The sequence below is a fragment of the Pectinophora gossypiella genome, chromosome 21 (assembly GCF_024362695.1).
Source record: "Pectinophora gossypiella chromosome 21, ilPecGoss1.1, whole genome shotgun sequence".
In the NCBI taxonomy this organism is placed as follows: domain Eukaryota; kingdom Metazoa; phylum Arthropoda; class Insecta; order Lepidoptera; family Gelechiidae; genus Pectinophora; species Pectinophora gossypiella.
Genome location: NC_065424.1, coordinates 11,626,262 through 11,645,675, shown reverse-complemented (window position 1 = coordinate 11,645,675; position 19,414 = coordinate 11,626,262). Strand labels below are relative to the sequence as shown.

The 19,414-nt window shown below is 36.7% G+C and overlaps 1 protein-coding gene across 18 annotated transcripts in view; it reads left to right on the top strand.

Moving 5' to 3' along the window:
• Nucleotides 1–19,414, top strand: part of LOC126376453 (microtubule-actin cross-linking factor 1) — a 278,361-nt gene that overhangs the window by 103,581 nt on the left and 155,366 nt on the right. For 14 of the 18 annotated variants that reach the window (XM_050023765.1, XM_050023775.1, XM_050023768.1 and 11 more), the window contains exon 2: nt 5,431–6,114. The exons of 3 other annotated variants lie outside the window; for them this stretch is intronic. In XM_050023765.1, the coding sequence (XP_049879722.1) occupies nt 5,479–6,114 (636 nt within the window). In that variant the 5' untranslated portion in view covers nt 5,431–5,478. The remainder of the gene's footprint in view (nt 1–5,430; nt 6,115–19,414) is intronic. One more of the 18 variants, XM_050023766.1, reaches the window with a different exon arrangement.

Genomic DNA, 19,414 nt, shown 5'->3' with positions numbered 1-19,414 from the left:
TACGCTTAAATCTTTAATATTGCGCAACGGATTTTGATGCAATTTTCTTTAGTAGATAGAGTGATTCAAGAGGAAAGTTTATAGGTATGTAACATCCAATAAATAGTGTTGAAATACTGTTATTTTTGAGGATTTTAATGTGGTGTCGTAAATAATTTCATTTTTCCTCAGCATTGCATCCGAGCGAAGCCGGGTCGCTAATAAATTATAAAATCAATTCTAAAATAGTTTTACTTTTAGATCTATTGTTAAAAAATAACTTCCTGGGAAACTTACTGCTAGCCCACAAACTTGCTTAATAACAGCATAAAAATGCGAAGGCAAATTTACGTACACGCCTTACTTATTCTAAATACTGTAAGTCAAAATTACTTATTCGCCATTCACTGCATAAACATGCTAAGACATTTTTTTCTTATACGCCTTACTTATTTTAAAAGCTGTAAATAAAAATGACTTATACATAGTCTATTTTTTATTTTCAGTAGTCCAAAATTACTAATAAAATGATACTTTTTAAACTATAGAAAACCAAATGTACTTAAAGTTAATATGTAGTTATTATATAGGACCACAATATTACTTATACACCAGTCACGAAAAAAACACCAAAATCTTGTCGTTTAAGAAACTGGAATTGAAAAAAGTCAACTATTTTTAAATTTACGTAAGCGCCAAAAAAGTGCTCGTATCGCAATGCTACCCAGACAGATCGACGCAGAATGAAACGCTGATTCCGAATATATAAAAAACCCAAAATACCTATTTTGGCGCTTACGTAATTTTGCCTTTCCAGTGACGATATCATTTGAACTTCACCAGTTCGTAGGCTTTTATTGGAAGATTAGGGTCTTATGGCAGTAACAGTTACCATGTAGTAGACATGTGCCTCATAGCATTAATAAGTACTGGTAGCAGTTTAATTTAAAATACAAAGCTTTAATAATAATTATACTCTCTGCTAGATAATATCAAATCAAATATCCTTTATTGCATACAAACAAAACATACATTTAGCAACAGTACAAACGAGCGGCCTTGATGCTCTGAAGCAATTTCTTCCAGGCAACCACTACCAAGAATCAGTCATTAAAAACATGGATGCGGGATAATATGTGCTCTCAGCCGACGCCCTGCGCCGGGGCTCGCGTTCGAGGCTCTTAAATTTTGTACCGGGTAAGAGCCCTCAGCGCTCCCCATTTGTCCGGCCAAGTAGTTAACCATTTGCGGCAAATCACAATTAGCCACGTCAAAAAAACATAGGCAGTATGCGAAGTCATCCCATGAAGTTTGACACTCGTTTAATTCGATGGAAAATCGACCTAAAAACTTATACAAAGATTTTCTTTGTATCTGAGACAAAGAATGGATCGAAACAGATCTAAAAATTTAGTCTAGATATTCTTAACATGCGTGTAATACCACTAGGTCACGTCTAAGAACACAGGAACTTAAAGAATTACTAGGTACAGATATATAAAACTGCTAAGCACGACTTAAGCCGTCACGATTTGGCATCACGAAACCGTCTAGACAGTTAAAACTGAGAAATTAAGCGATAGACTGGAATAGTAATGGATACTTTTATTTGTGATCGAAGAGTTAAGGTTTGCAGATGTAAAGCATTCTAGAAATACAACAACATAATACAGGGTGTTAGTGACATCGTAACGAAAACTTTGAGCGATGAATCAGACCATGATTCTAAACTATCAAGTTAAATTTTCTCCGTCGCAAAAGTATGTAACTGAAAATAATAATAAAAAAAAAAACAATAAAATTTTCATGAATTTTCCGACGGGAAATTCACTAACACCCTGTACAGGTAATTAGGAGAGAGCCTATTGCCATTAACCGGGCACAAATCCTGGAAACGACGTGATATTAATAATTGTCTATGATCCAAACGAAACGCTGAAACGCTGTTTGAATCATCTGATAAAGATGTGAAGGCCAATGATGATGATGATCCAAACATGAATTCACATCCATAAAGTCGAATTCAGTAGCTTAGCCTCTAATAGACTTCGGACTCAGGTGGGCCGAAGTAAGAACAATTAGTTCAGGTGGGGTTTCTCGGATGGCTCGGACTTAAAAGTGCAGGTGCGGCACTGTTATCCAAACGATGGAACATCTTACGTCGGTCCTGCGTGCCCAAACACCTCCACCCAGGAGGATCTGATGACCGCTGCAGATAGCGCCATACGTGTTGCCAAGTTCTGGGCCGATGCTATTTGGTTTGTCATCGACACGATTAGAAGAAGAAGTTGCTTAGAGCCCGAGGCAGGATTCGAACCCGTACTATATAAGTCACGCTTTCTCCGAACAAGGCTACGCAAATCTAGAAATACGCAAGGAAGAAAATTACTAGACTATTAAAGATAGTAAAACAAATATTTATAGTGCTGCTTGTCATTCTGCACATTCACAAATGAAAATCGATTAACCTCGAAAGATTAGGAATTCCAAACACAAAATGTTGACAATAGAGGTATTGCATTTTAAAAGGCCTAAGCTTACGATTTTAAGGATAATTTTGCAGTCTAACATGACAATTATAATTGTATGCTCTGTTATAATGAATACTAAAAGAGACAACAAGTTAAGTGTTCTTATGACATTCGCTCTAACCAATACAATACAGTTTGATCGGGTGGATTCAAATTAAAATTTATTTCAATTAGCCTAATACAGGTAGCTACAACTTAAATAAGTATTAGACAATGTGTGGCTGATTCAATTTTTCACAAGGTAAAGTCCTCTGACTGAATTCCCAAACTAGAGTGAATCTGTATTATGGGACTCAATGTTCTTCCGTACAAGTATAAAAATATACAACCATTTACAAGGATTTTGTTGTAACTGAGAGTAATTGACTACAGGATTAGCAATTTGAATAAATGAGAGAGATAAAATTAACAAAAAGGGTGTATGGCAATGAATGGATTTATCAGTATTAGAGATAAATAAATAATCTCAAGATAATAAATCTCAAGATAATCTCAAAATATTATGTAAGTTTACTATTGTTACTCTTATGGTGTCTGTTATGGGGAGTAGGCGTATATGGGCTGCAAAGGCCACCTGTTGATCATGACCCACAAAGAATGGAATTTTAGTATGTCACATACTTATTGGAGATTTGTTTAAATTTATAACCCTGTTTAAGTGGAGTTTCCTTCTTAGCTTCTTTTATTAAATCATTGTAACTTTCGAAATTTAATTAAAAAGACAAATATCAGCATTGTTTAGAAAATCATGTCCAGAAAAATGATTGTCTATAATGTTATTAAATAGAACTTCTTGTCAGTCGGCGTTATTACTTTTACCTTTATCAATCTCTTTGGTGAATTCTTTTGTTACCAAATTTCTAATCTCAATCAGAACAAGAGTAACATTCTCTCCAATTTGTTTGACTACTCAATCATATCTTACAATCTTTTTAAATCTGACCTTCCTATAAATTCAATTTTTTTCCAAGCATGAATGGTGAACAAGATTCCGAACGCCCTATTAAAATTGTACCGTCGATTACAAGGTGGTCCATATAAGGAGTCAAGGTTTACAGTGGGCGGAACCATTGAGTTACGACATCCCCCGCAAAAAAATAAGTAGAATCACCCACACAATATTTGAATGCATTATCTATTGGCATAGGAAAAAATTATGAAAAATATCGATAAGTAAATAACGTTAGGAAGCGGCAGGAAAATGTTGTGGTGGATGAAGTTAAACGCTTTCATCTCTCCGCGCGATTCCAAAACCTGGAGCCAGGCATCATCGTGCACTTTGCGCTTCTTTTCGCAGTATTGAAGAAATATTAAAAGTACATCTTGATTTACCTTGGAACTTCAAACAAACATAAAAATGTGTATAGATTATCCGTATGGGCAATGTACTAGTAAGCCGTTACCATACAGTTAAAAGATACTTAGGACTTCTATGTCAAATGTGGTTCACAGCTTGCGTTTAGATGAGTTTTCTCTGTTTACATGAGCTAGTCTATCTGGAATAGACTTCTCCTTTCCAAATTATCTTTAGAACACCACCACACATTATTTGAATTCCTTTAAAACCACAGCCGATACCTTCGAGTAAGGCTAAGTTACTGCACAGTATTACGTAAGCGCAGGCGCCTACTTGAATGAGGCCTCAGGTACAATTAGCACCGATGCTTTGCCTCTTAGTCATCGCTAAGCAAACCTATACGTTCCCTTTGTTTCAAGCCAAAATTGAGCAAAATTGCCAAAGATAATATAGATAAAAATGGGTAGAACTATGCAACTAAAAAAGATGTTGCTGTTACAATTGTTATTTCACGGTCCGTGACTTCAAACAATGAAATAATGATGATGTAATAAAGAATCAATAACAGGTGATGATGACTTCTTTAAATAATTAGGTTTTGTTCATTTAAAATCTCATTATATCGCCTCTTTATAGTGGAAACTACATACACGCCATTTTGAAAAATCACATTCGGATGAGTCTTGTTTACAAAACCTTACAATAGATACGCTTGTTTCAATTTTCTGTTAAAAATCGACGACTCAATTTTAACCAGTGTTGAAATTAATTTAAAGAATTTGAAGTTTTTTTGACGAAAATAACATTGGAGTGTAATTTTACGATATATTTTAGTTCTTGCCCATAATGAGAGTCGAATAATTTTGATGATCTTAAAATAAATATTTATTATATTAATGATTTAATAATTTTGATTTAACTTTTATCACTCACAGTATTGCGCTCATAATTCAAATTGACTACCAAATAGGTTTCCATTCATTCATATTGTTTCCCTTTTGTATTTGCTAGAGCATAGTTTAGCTAACCGCATATGCAAACAAGACTGTTTAAAACGATCACTCTTACAATAGGAAGCAAATGACGTTTTGTCTGTACCCACGATGACGTCACCCATATAAACCAGTTGATCTGCTATTATGTAAATTTCTTTATTAATATACGTGTTTACAACATCGAGGTCAAGGTTATTCACAATATGTTTTGCACATTTGCCATTATTCTTAGCTGTATATGTATTTACATCTTCGTGTTCTGTTCATTTATCTTCAATAGTATCTTTAGTTGCATTTTCTTTAAGGACATCGTTACTTTAAGCCAGCAACTTGACAGTTTCCTCAACATATTGTACGTGTGACGTCCGCCGGAAGGGTCACTCCATATACGACGCCCATGCGCTCCGTATAAGGCACCAAGAACGCGCCTAATCCGCCAACATTGTTTGCATACCGACACTTTTAATTTCATAGAACCTTCGAGCCTTAAACTCACTTTCAAATTTCTTTTGTTCCAATCTCTAGTTCCCACACATTGTATTATTGTTTTTTTCTTTCTACATATTTATAAAGTCGTCAGCGTAATCTTGCGTATCAAATCCGTGACGAATAAGTGTGTTACTCGTAGTGCGTCGAGTGTATTATGCTGCACCGCGGCCTTTAAAGGCCCAACGAGATGTCGATGTATAGATTCGTCAAAGAAGGCGGCAGCAAGCGTCTCTTCGTGCAAGGGACACTCGAGAGCGACGACTCCAAACCCCGAAAGTCGAGCTTAAAGAAGTCCTCCCCCTCCCCCGTCGGATCGCCGATCACAACTAGTCTGAACCTCGCTTCTGTGCCCAGAAGCTTGAGGGATAGTCTGACGAAACACGAGACGGTCTATGACGGGAACTACCCAGGAATGGAACGAACATCGAGCTACCGCTCCGGTTCCTACCGGGAGGAGAGTTACAACGGGCGAGTCGTCCATGATGGAAATCAGACGCATTTCGAATACGACGGCGAGAGCGCCCTGGCCGTGCCGACTTCGGCCGGGGGTCGCGGCGTGTCGGAGCTGCAGGCGATTCACACGAACAAGCGGCTGTCGACCGAGATCCTCGGGTCTTCGCTGGACTCGACGAAGATCTCGAAGAAAGACGAGCAAGGACAGAGAAGGATCACAACTAGGATCGTAAGGAAAGTGACGACATTGACGCGTGGTGAGGAGAAGGCTTCGGCTGAAGATGTGGCCAGAGGAGGCAGGGAAGTGCACAGATCGGCCGAGCACTACAGACACGTCGAGATGGAAGCCAGTGGCCCTAGAAAAGTAAAGGTATTTTTATTAGCGCTCTAACACAGTGCTTTTTTCTAACTAGCCATTATCAGTCTAACTGGAATAATTACAATGATGATCAGTAGTTTGAAGAGAAGAATTCATCATTTAATTATGGACATTTACGAGCCTTACCTATTTATTTTTAAAATCTATCCAAAAAAAGTATGACATGATCTCTCCTATAATATACCTACCTAAGAATATTTTAAACATTTACTTTTTTTATTGTTGTAAACATGATACAATTAAATCTTATTCTAAATCTTGTAGGTTTATCTCAATTAAATATTCCTAATTCATACTTGAAAGTCTTCGCCAAGAAATTATGATGAATCTTATATGCTGTAGTTGCAAGTTACTGTCCCGATATTCAATAATAGCTCAATCAACTATGTTACAAACTATACGAACCTTTACTTGACTTCAACATGTCGCATTCTAAGTTTTATTTTATCGCATACTTATATGGACATTATTTATCTTGTCAGTTGTAAATAATCGCTTACTAATAACCAGCAATCATAGAAGATAATAGTAATTGCTTTAGAGGTATATGCAACCGTCAGTGAGTTATTATCTACTATTAGTTTGGTTCTGCTGCTTTTTTTGATCGCTACCTTTCTACGTATTTGATATGGTATCGAAATTTTGGTTTATTAACTACAACCTGTACTTATTTTCAAATTGTTTGATGCGTGAGTACTGTTTTTCTAGTACGATTGTTTTTCCCCAACGTTCTTTTGTGTTAATATTTTGTTATTTGTTCGGTCGAGTGGCATTCACTACTAGTGCAAATAAAGAAAACTGAGAATGTACCAAACACCTTAAGATCTCGATTTTGACGTTGTACAAAAATCTACCTATTCTACTGTGATTCAGTGTCACTCAAAGAGCGCCATAATCCAACTTCTTCAATCCGAATTCAATACCGTTGCTAAATCTGGCTTCGATCTTCTTCAACTTAAAAGGGGCGTCTCTGTTACAGTTACTACCTACTTTTTACTTATCTTTGTATCTCATTCTTTGACTACTACTTTAGTAAATACGACGTTCGCCGTCTCTTTTATTTAAGAGACATCAAAATATATAACTTAGCTATCAAAAACAACATCGAATCTCACTCAACTACTCAACCGGCCATCTTAATGTACCTCATTGACTACTGTTGCGGGCACCATAAGTAGCACTTGATTGGAAGAATAACCCTCGACCTCTCACTATCATCATCAACATACAGTTCACTAGAAGAACCGAACAACTACTACTTTACAAAACACATCTTTTGATCAAAAATCAAATACAACGCTATCGTAAGCAACGAATCTTACTCAAGTACTCAAGTCTTGTTCATCTTAAAGGATAAGTCCACTTCATTTAGCCGAAGCTATTTCAATCGCATCTAACTTGAGCGTGCCTTTTACAGCGCAATCTGTATATGGATGAGGTACATTAATCTCCCAAGTAGATTTAGAGAGAGTTGTTCGAGTACTTTTGTATTTCTGTCCGTGATTTGTAACCTCTTTGAATTTACGAACACTGAGTATGTTATTGTTGATACTGAAGAGGTTTTCGGTTGTTCCGATTTGATTTTAGCCTCACTAACTCACGCCTGTTTCCCGCTATAAGGATAAGCAGAGACTATGGAATTCCATTTGGATTCGATTCATTGTTTTAAGTTTACGCGGTTATTATCATAATTAAAACACATAATAACGGGTTCTTACCGCGTTTAAATGGGGATATGATATGGATTCGATTCGATTGGATTCGATCCTGGCACACTTCTCTTGCTTTCTTTACATTTATCAATCGTTTTATAGACGTATGACGGTTCAGAGTAGATCGTACTAAACCTTTTCTAAGGACATCTTCATCTCCTTGTGCGCGAGCGAGCGAGACAGTCATACCACGTGCGCTCTCTTACTTTTTTAAGTAGACTAATTTAATCCACAACTGGTTTAATCTAAGCTTGTATCGGTGCGGGCGGAGAATGTCCCTTCTACACGTAGTTATTTTTATTCTATGTCTATTCTAGAAAATTATAAAACACACGAATCGCGCACGAGCGGACGAGTTGTATGCGCCAACGCAGCCTTGGTGACGTCACGTAGATCTGTTGATAAACCTCGCGGCAATGTGACTACTGCTGACAGCTTCAAAGTTACTGCGAATGTGAATGGATTTCATATGTTGTTAGTGTTGGATATAGTATGTTTAAACAGTATGATTTTATGGTTGATATTAATGCACAGATCTTAAGTAGTTAGGAATGGCGTTCGATTCCCGGTGGGGACATATCACAAAAGATACTTTGTGGTCCCTAGTTTGGTTAGGACATTACAGGCTGATTACCTGAAAGTAAGATGATCCGTGCTTCGGTAGGCATGTTAAGCCGTTGGTCCCGGTTATTACTTACTGATTTAAGTAAGTAGTCCTTACATGAGCCATGTCCAGTTTGGCGGCTCAATAGTAACCCTGACACCAGGGTTGATGAGGTTGGTACTCCACCTCACAACCCGCACGATATAAGAAGAATTCAGTTCATCATAGAAGAATTGTTTATGTTGAATATGTTTTACTGCTATGGGCTTCATCTTAAAACTGGTCACTCGGTCACTTTGGTCAGTTTAAGTCATACCTTATTTGACCTTCGCAATGTTTAATAGAAGCATAAACATTTCGAACTGTAGGATGTGTGTAGGCTGATCATAATCTTGTTGTGTTTGTCAATTGCTTATTTATGAATCGAGGCGTACTGGTTCTATGTTGATCGTGTTTTTATGAATGATCTCATAGCAACTGTCTGTGGAAGTATTATTATCAATATGGTGTGATGGGACACCTTGACCATCAAGGTAAAGGTCTTGGGTTGATTTTCGGTTGGGTAAATTAAGTTTGCCCATCTGTCTAAATTGGAACAGCGTAGCTTGTAATACACAATAGTTAATTGCAAAATTAGTTAATACAAAACAAGGGATCCTTAGGACCTTAAGCTGTACGTCAATATTCTAATTAGTATTGACAGCATCTTCTTCAAAAGGAATTCAATCTAAAGTTTAATCAAACATTGACGCGTAAAAACTATAATCATCTTGGTGAATGAATGTAGTATTTTTGATAATGATTAATATTAATGTGTTATTGAAGATTTGCATAGTTATATGATTATAAGCTATTAGCATCATTATTATACGTTTACACACGGAAGATGATGTCAGGTATTAGTAAATTTGACAGATCACTTTGTAGATTTTGTTTGCCAATTTTCGAAGGTTAGAATTTTGAGGCTCCTGTAAGTTTGACATTTGACATTCTTAGAATTTTTACAGATAACTTAGCAAGGATATTTTGGTATGGTAGGCGATTACTTTGTTTTGGCTCAGATTGTTGATGTATTTTGTGAATTAATAGAGATATTAGTAACATCTTATTTTTGTCTGTCTCCGCTAAATATTTGCTCAAGTTACTGAGTAGTTGTAATGGATTTCTTTAAAGTACATCCTGATTTTAATTAAGTAATTTAAGTGGATTTTCTTAGGGTTAAATGAAATTATTTGAAGAATTAAATTTTTGACGCAAAAATTTGGGACCAAGCATTTTTCATAAATAAGTGTACTCCAAAATAACTGGACCAGTTTTAGCGACTGTATCATTAATCCTTCAAGAATGTTTATTGCATATTTTAAGAACGGCCTCATTTCTTTGACTCCATACAAGCTTAAAATGTCATTCATTTTGGTGCTTATGTCTTTGAATGCTTTTAAAAATTCTAATGAAGGCGAAATTGGGTTAAATGTGATATTTTCCAGAGAAAGCCCGGGTATTTATTTTTAATTTTAAGTCAGTTTAGAATTGCATTTACATTGCCTGTGCTCAGCCCATTTAGGATTTAAAACACGAGCGATATGCTTGCGTGTGTGAATGGTGATGTCGTCATATGCAAACCTAGTCATAAAGTCTTCATGTCAAACGATGGTTTCTATCTTGACTGAACAATTGTTAACTTTGTATTAGACGGGAATTGACGGGATAGATCGCGTTTACTTTATCCACTCCGCATGTACAGATAAACAGCCTTCTTGGTGACTACTCTTATATAAGCTATAGGCTTAGCACCTATCACCTACAGTCAATCATATAAAAAAAAACAGTGAATCTTTATTTAAACATCTTATGCAAAAGATCTCTCAGCTTTAAGTTAACTGTAAGTTTTTTAAAACATAATAATTTTAAGCGAACTTCACTCCCACAGACAAACCGAGGAAGTGGTTGTGTGGGGTTTTTATTGTACCAATATTTTTTGTATCCTTATGAAAAACAAACATTTTACTTACTTTACTTATATCCATGTAACGACATTGTATCAAAAGAGGCGGCAAGTAGTCTTCTTCTTCTTCTATCGTGTGGGTTGTGAGGTGGATTTCCAACCCCATCAACCCTGGTGTCAGGGTTATTATCGAGCCGCCAAAGGCCTGACATGGCCCATGGCCTGAGAAGAAGAGTAGTCTTCTAATTGCTTATAAAATATAAATGAGTTTGTGTGTCTTGCATTCAAAATATCAGTCTTTACCCGTTAGGAAAACGCAGGCGCCATATCCAACCAAAATAAAGCGACGTAGTAGATCGAAAGCGGCAGATTGCAATAATAGATCAAGTCGGCATTCCGTGTAAAGTTCACCTCTTGGAATAGATCTTAATGCCACGGGTTCAGACGATTATGACGAGGCACTATTTCATACTGAACATGCATCTGGATCGCTCTTGAAATTATCAGCAGCAAGGTTCATAATTGAACATTCACTAGTGATGCTAAAAGTTTGGCAGTAAATAACAATTTGGATAGCTCTTAAAATTATCAGCAGGAACGTTCATAATTGAAAATTTCATTCCTAAGTAAGGTAAAAGTACAAAGTTTGTTACTAAATATCAATTTGAATAGCTCTTAAAATTACAGACATCAAGGTCTATAATTGTTAACTATATTGATACTGGAGAAAGAGTGTTCTAAATATTGTTAGTTAATAAAGATGTACCGATACACCGATAGTCATAATATGATTTGAGATAGTGTTAATTAAGTTTTTCTTATACAGAATTATCATATTGTTTTTTTGTGTTAGGTAGTTCATGAATGAGATCGAAATTGATAGTTACAGTAAAAATCACGAGTGAAATACATTTTGACGTTTTCTTAACGTTACAGTTATAAGGTTTAAAGTATACGGGATTTTTTAAATGAGGCTGGCAGATTAAAAAAAAAAATCAATTATAATGGATGGGAATTTTGCAATGGACACTTACATTGTACCTACATACTCTCAGTATAGCTCCACAAAAACCCATACATGGATTAACTGCATTCTATATTTCAACAACCAATTGCATATTGACCTATCCTTATAGGTTATCTGGAAGAAATTTCTCATCAGCAATAAGTACCTATGTATGATGTTCTTTATGTTTGAGTATTTAACAGCTTAGTCGACATGTGAGTAGTTAATATTCACATGACTATTAGTATGTGCTGTCAACACTAATCGCCTTTTTCACACCCTTAATAATCAATCACCTATTTTTTTGCCCCAATAAACTCACGAGCAACAAGCATTTTTCAATCCTTATCTGCACCAGAGCGATCGATCACAGTTTTTCCTCAAGCACCTCATTTATTCCTACACATCGAGTAACCGCATCACGGACAATTTAACTAGCAAATTGTCCGGCCCCGCCTGTCTTCCTTGCACTAATTAATTTAGAAACAGCACGCGGTCTCTTGATTAGATTATTATATAGCATTAGCAGATGAAACTTATGTCTGATTATTGATCAGTGGTAATGCTTTCTCCGTTTGGCCACCGCGTGTGCACGAAGATCTTGCGGTTTCGGAATTCTTGTTTTTGTTTTCCTGTTAAATTGGTTTCTGCTACTTAATTGTTCGTTTTTATTTTCTTAATTTCTTTGTCGGTTTGACGTTTCTGCTATCGTAATTTGAAAATTGCATGGATATCGCGTTCCTTTTGTTGGCGGTTTGGTTGTAATAACCGTTTTGTTGCAACATAAACTTTAAGTACTGTTTTTAATTGTTAAGATCAAAGTTGTAAAATTTAAATTCGAAATACATAAACAGTAATAAAAGGAAAGTAATAACTGCCGACTTCTTTGTACAAAATAAAAATGTGCAAGTGTTAATTCTTGATCTTTTGATTAACAATAATTATCTCCCGCAACATTCTTGTTAATTAATCTATTTTCTTACAAAAACCCGACAGTAATATGATTTATCTAATCAAACGCCTTACTGTGTTCATTGAGACATGCAAATAGGCACTTTCAGTAGCGTGCTGTGAATCTCACGCACCGGTGCCTCGCTCTAATGACTAACAAAAAGTGTTCATGGATGGAGCATTTGATAATGTGGACCTGTATACATACTTGACTTTAATAAGTGAGGTCTTCCCTAGAAAGCGTTCAGGGTGCATAAATTAACGTATGTGAGTGTTTGCACAATGGTCCTTTTCTGCTTCAATGGAAATGAGTGTACTCGAGTAGATTGCTAAGGGGTGTACCGCAAGGCAGCACAATCGGACCGGTTTTGTTAATTGTTGTTCTTTTAAAGTCTTGTTTGTAATTTGTAATTACATTGATGGCATTCCACTCAATCTCTGAATACTCTAGTATTATTTCGTATGCCAATTAAGTGCAATCAAGAATCATTTTACTTGTAAGAAAATTAAAGTGTTTTCGAAGATTTAACTTAAGATTCAAATGATGCAACTCACACCTGTATACCTATCGGGGTGGGTAGATACTGAAGAACATAACATGCAGCCGTAGAATTAGCAACCCTTAGATGAATTTATTAATAATTATATTGTGACGTGTCACCAACTCAATTAAAATCAATAAAATACTTATTCAGATCTACTAAGACCGCAAACACCGGTCCACTGAGATTATCTCAGATAGTCCAAGGTTAGCTGGAAGAAATTCCAATTAGGGATAAGCTCGCCTGTGCTTTATACAAGGATAAATTATGTGTAGATCTCCTTTGTATTTTAAAGCAATAAAGAGTATACAAACAAGCAACATATTTTAGCAAATAGGAGATCGTCTTGTAAATTATTTATCCAAAAGTAACTTATAACACGGACTTAGGTCCTTAGATTACTTAGTTGGGCGAAATAAAACTGTCTGCCTGTCTGCTAAGACGATGAATCAGACAAATCAACAGGTGGAACAGAACAGAGTAGCGAATTCGCAGACGAGTGATTACACACGCGATTTCGACAGACGCACCGACGCGCATCTCCTGCGTCTACCATTGTCTTGGGAAATTACTCCTGATGATGTGTGTGACATTGATAACATGTTGTTGTAATAGGAGCATCATCATTAATTTAAGAGCCACGCTCTTGTCGGTGTAGGATTCTCCATTCTTCTCTATCAAAAGTCAATTCCTTCCTTATAAGACACGACGTTTGATCTTATTTACTTTGTAGATGTTAGTAATTAGTTCTGACTTTGAGTTTTGTCTGTGTCTAGTCTACCCCGTTAGGGAGTGAGGAGTGTCCGTTTTTTTTTTTAATTTAAATGAGTTTGCTCTTGATTCGATTCTGCCTTATGAGGTTAAGAAAGTGTCTACGACGTAACGAGTTTTCCCAGAAAGTGCCTATTCAGACTTGCGTTGAAAGAACTGAAGATCTCTGTTACTTCTTTCTCAATTGATTATAGACTATATGTATTTGTGTACAAAAAATATTTCACAATCTAACGCCCAATTTACCCATCATCAATCCATTAAAATTAACCCTCCTTTTATCGATCCAAATGGCTCCCTAGCTAATCACAATAACTTTATTCCCGCCCCTTCACCAGTAGCTAGAGTCATACTGCACCAAGTTCACGTTAACGCACCGCTGCGTGTGCGCATGTCATGTGCCGCCGCACCTGTGCCGCTTCCTGTCCGCCATCTTGCACGTTCTAACTTCGAAAAAATGTTGGCCTTATGATAGTAGATAAAATCTAACCGATTAGAAGTTTTACGGTTGACTTTTGTTATGGATTTGAATTCATTAAGCATATAATTGTTTTTACTTAAATTGTTATCAATAAAAGTAAATGTTTGGCTTTACCTCGCGTGTCTCTTTTAAGTTCTCCGGTTAGTAGTTTAATTTGCAATTTGTAGAACGCGAAATGATCCTGGGATGATAGGCTGATCACCTGTCATCATACGGTTCATCATTAGGACTTGATTATCACGGGCGTGAGTTTATGTGCAGTCATGAACAATATATAACTCTGTCGCACAATATATAACATATTTGACATTTAATGAGACTTACAGTTCAAATGTTAAAAAAACTTAATCTGGCATGGTACCAAAATTGATTTATATTAATGTTTAGTTGTTTGTATGCCACAAGTAATATTCGTGAACATATCTTTGCATAATCAGTACTATCTCTTCTATCAAAGCTTTTAAACAGTGACAACTCTACAGTCTTATCTGCAATATCGGTGACGCCACATTGTTTACTATTTATACGTGTTACGTCAACAAAAGTTAGCAAAACATTACACTGATGACCTGTACCTCTCAGATTGTCTGTTTCAATCTTTCTAGCTTTACCTTCAGATGCTTCTGGGGTTTGAAACGATTGAAATTAACTATCCCCAAAGTTTTTGTTACGGCGTCACTAACACCTTGTATACAAGCAAATATTAAAGTGACTAACTAAGCTTGTAACAAAATGTATAATTCTTACATTACAAATATTTACAATAAAACATGCTTACTTATAAGAATTTATCAAAACATGCCTCCAACGGCCTCCGTGGTCCAGTGGTTGAGCGTTGGGCTCACGATCCGGAGGTCCCGGGTTCGAATCCCGGTGGGGACATATCACAAAAATCACTTTGTGATCCCTAGTTTGCTTAGGACATTACGGGCTGATCACCTGATTGTCCAAAAAGTAACAAGATCCGTGCTTCGGAAGGCACGTTAAACCGTTGGCCCCGGTTACTACTTACAGATGTAAGTAAGTAGTCGTAACATGAGCCATGTCAGGGGCCTTTGGCGGCGCAATAGTAACCCTGACACCAGGGTTGATGAGGTTGGTACACCACCTCACAACCCACACGATAGAAGATCAAAACATGTGTGGAATTTTGGTCTGCCGTATTTACCAGTCCCTTTTTTGGGATTTTTTTGATTGTGCGTGAGTATTTTCATATGTTTGTTATTTTTACTCCCTTCCCTTGTTATGCCCCTAAAACGTGTGTCTTTTTCTTCGATTATATCGTTTGGTATAAGCACTCTATATTCGTCTCTGGGTATTACAGTGGCAAATTTCATCTAAATTGACTTAGCAGTTTTGGTATGCAACGGTAATAGATAGTTACATTAGCATTTATAAAATTTCTCATACCTTATGATAATGTTTTCTTAAAGACGCAATGAAATATTGTTGTGAAATAAGAACTACGTACACACAGAACCGGGATACTTGGAAAGATATGGGGGAGGCCTTTGCTCAGCAGTGGGATCATACAGGCTAATGATGATGATGATGATGAATTACGTTGAGTTTCTCTGAACTGAAATAAAGAGTTTTTATTAACACACTTTTTTTATAAGTAATTACATTATTCTATACTTATAACTAAATCACACCTGAAATAGAGAAACAACATTCGAAGCAAATATTTTCACATTCAGAATCTATTTAGTGAATACTTTATAAAATATTGTTAGGTATCTGGATTTTTATAAAATGACATTTCGAAATTCGGAATGGTAACCCTAAACGCTGCGAAATCTTTAAAAACAGGAATCTTAGGTGATGTCATATCCTGTTTAAGAGCAATAAAATGTTGAACATTTCATTAAACGCCGATTAGAAACAGTTAGATGTCCAATTAAACGGATAAGAAACACCGATTTACGAGTTAAAAGTGACTTTTTTGAAGTGTTTTTTAAACCAGCCAAGTAGTTAATGCCGTTTGCAGCAAACCTTAAGTCACGTCAAAAAAAATGCATCGATTCGAGTTATTGTAGATTTGCCGCAGATGGCATTAATTACTTGGCCAGACAAATGGGGAGCGCTGAAGGCTCTCACCCGGTACAACGTTTAAGATAACAGGCCTGAGGGTGCCCAGTTAGGTGCGAACGTCGGCTCAGGTCAGGGAACGTCTGAGAGGAAAAATATTTGAAAGAATTAATGGACCCTAGTGGGTCGATAGCGATAAGCGCTGATTGAGGGAAATCGTCGACCACACCGGCGGGGTCGGTATCGGGGTCCTGACGTGTTTGGTGTCGCGAGCTGATTGGCCGCCTCTATGGCTAGAGTAATCGGGTCGTCGGGATCGTATATTACGTCCTTCGGACGCCGATACTTTTCAGTACCGTTCCTAAGCGAGATGTATTCAGAAGCCGCAACTACCAGGGGATTTGGGTGGTGCGGAGCAGAATCGGGAAAAGCGTTTTGAAGCTATCTAGACGGTATATGTTAACAAGTATATTATTATTACATGATTATAATGCTAAGTGTATACGTCACTGAATCTCGAATGTGTTTCCGCTAGCGGCTTTCCCAATTAACGCGCCCTTGGCTTTCTCTGCGCGCGCGCACACTGACACTTTCCATAGGTTTACTGGAATTTCAAGATGGACGATGATACATACGTAATATCACGCTTGTTTCCCATTGGGGTAGCCAGAGAACACATTACACTAAAAAAAAAGGAATTATGAATTACGATTCTAGCACTTGCATTGAAATGATGACTATGGTACATAAGATATTTTTTAACCTATAGTGAATCGACCAGGTTCCTCTTGGCTATTTTTTTTTAGAAAACAACCACTAGCAAATGAATTAATTGCGACTAAGACCAAAGTAAGACATCCATCAGCTGCTTTTGTTAGTTGAGAAGATAAAATATTATGATCTATTTCAATACGACAACGATTGATGAATGTGGAGGAAGCAAGAAAAGTATATCAGGATCTAAGCAAATGGAATTCCATAGGCTCTGCTTACCCCGGTGGGAAGTAGGCATGAGTTTATGTATGTGTATTCAAATATTAAAAATATGTTCCATAAGGAGCACGGTGGCGCAGCGGTAAACGCGCTCGGTCTGCGATTGTTGAAGTTAAGCAACTTTCGCAAAGGCCGGTCATAGGATGGGTGACCACAAAAAAAAATTCATATCGAGCTCCTCCATGCTTCGGAAGGCACGTTAAGCCGTTGGTCCCGGCTGCATTAGCAGTCGTTAATAACCATCAATCCGCACTGGGCCCGCGTGATGGTTTAAGGCCCGATCTCCCTATCCATCCATAGGGAAGGCCCGTGCCCCAGCAGTGGGGACGTTAATGGGCTGATGATGATGATGTTCCATTCGTAACCTAAAAAATAAACGCAGAAGTTGAGGTGTCTTTATAGCTATTATAACATAACATAAGTTCACAACTATATTCCAATTGGGGTAGTCAGAGGTACATCCATCGTAAGATGAACTAAGTATCCACGCATCACCGAGCTTTCTGTTAGACCAACGTGATAGGTGAGCCGTACCGCCATCTTTAAAGGTTTATAACAACTTCAATATCCCAGGAGAAAGTGACCGCATAAAAAACCTTTTAAAAAGCTAATCTTCCACTTCCTTCTGCCTACTCTACATATTTAGCCATGCTGAGCCTAACTCGATATACAAGGATATAAGGACCGGTGTGGGTGGTTGTAACGCGTTCAATTAAAACGGCAAATTATTTACTTAAAAACAATTTAGGTCTCTACATACCTTGTATATGTAGGTATATAACAGCCGAACTATCGATAGATAGACTAAAATTATTGCATTTTTATAAAATTTAAAATTCGAATAGTTAATCGATTTATTTTTTAAATTCATCTATATTCTCGATATGTCACGAGACAACCTGACTGTTAAGGATACTGATTTAAGAAAATAATTACTAATATAAAACTTTAGATAGCTATTGTACTTACTTACAATTAAACGTAAGAAAATCTAATACTAACTAATTTGTAACTTTTGAAGTCAGTGAATAAAGGCTATTTTTATTTCATTTCATTTAATATTGATAGTCCTTGTAGTTGGGTCGTGTACTAGGTTCAAGATATAAAATACTGATTACTAAATAAAGACAGATCTAAAACTAACGAAAAGCATTTTCTTCTTTTTATTTAACTTATTTATGAATTTTAATCAAGAAAAACGTAATAATAAGTCGGACATTTAATCACGTTTTCCCTGACGTCACAATGTGCTTTTTCATATAAATTCCGTAGTCATTTTGTGTTTTGACGTTTAGTAAAAGTAACTGATTTGACTAGTACACTATCCGAACTCAGCCACCATCTCATTCCGGCCTAGGACGCACAAATAATAAGAACCCTCATGCAAAATTTTAGATGTGCTGGGAGGTTTTCTGGCCACGTCTTTCCCTCAGCGATACAGCTTCCGATATGGTAGTAGTTTTACAGCCCCCGATTCCTGCAGACACCTCCTAATTTTACTTTAAGTTATACCTATCATCTTCTTATTCGCCGAAAAGGAAAGTGACGGATGATTGACAGTCGTAAATTTTAGGAAGAATAAGTAAATGAATGAATAACCCGGGCGAATCAAAAAGTATCTCGCTGGTATGCAAACCGTCAACTTAATTAGCACCAATACATGTAATTTAATTTTTGACGTTCAAAAAGCAAGCTATGTAAGCCAATTTTGAAGAATAAATATTATTGAATATTGAGACACCTAACACTTGTAGTTCTTGATATTTCGTGACGAAAGGGTTCAGTAACCTTTCGCTTTTGTATATACTTATAGAAGATATAAAACAAATAACAAATTATACTACCAAAACAGGCACGGATATGCACTAAATATTCTAAACGCGTCGTAATATTTTAATATTGTAGATGCTTAAGTATTCTATTACACCTAATGGTGGACTAAATTTGAATATGAGTGTCTATATTATAATACGAAACAGTTACTGATTAGTAACACAAAACAGTTATTAGGAGAAATGTATTTTAATAATATTTTAAGTAGATTAGGATTTTACCCCCTGCTCTGCTCTGATGCCGGGCAGCAGCGGTTGATACCGCTGTACTGGTTGGAGGCCGAGTAAATGGATTCTGGTAGGGCTCTAGCTAGAACATCACCGATTGAGAAATTGGTCGGTGTACTGCGGAACGGAAGGCGATCGGGGCAACCACCGTTCTACACGCCCTATCTATAGAGTAATGGCGATTACTCCACCGAC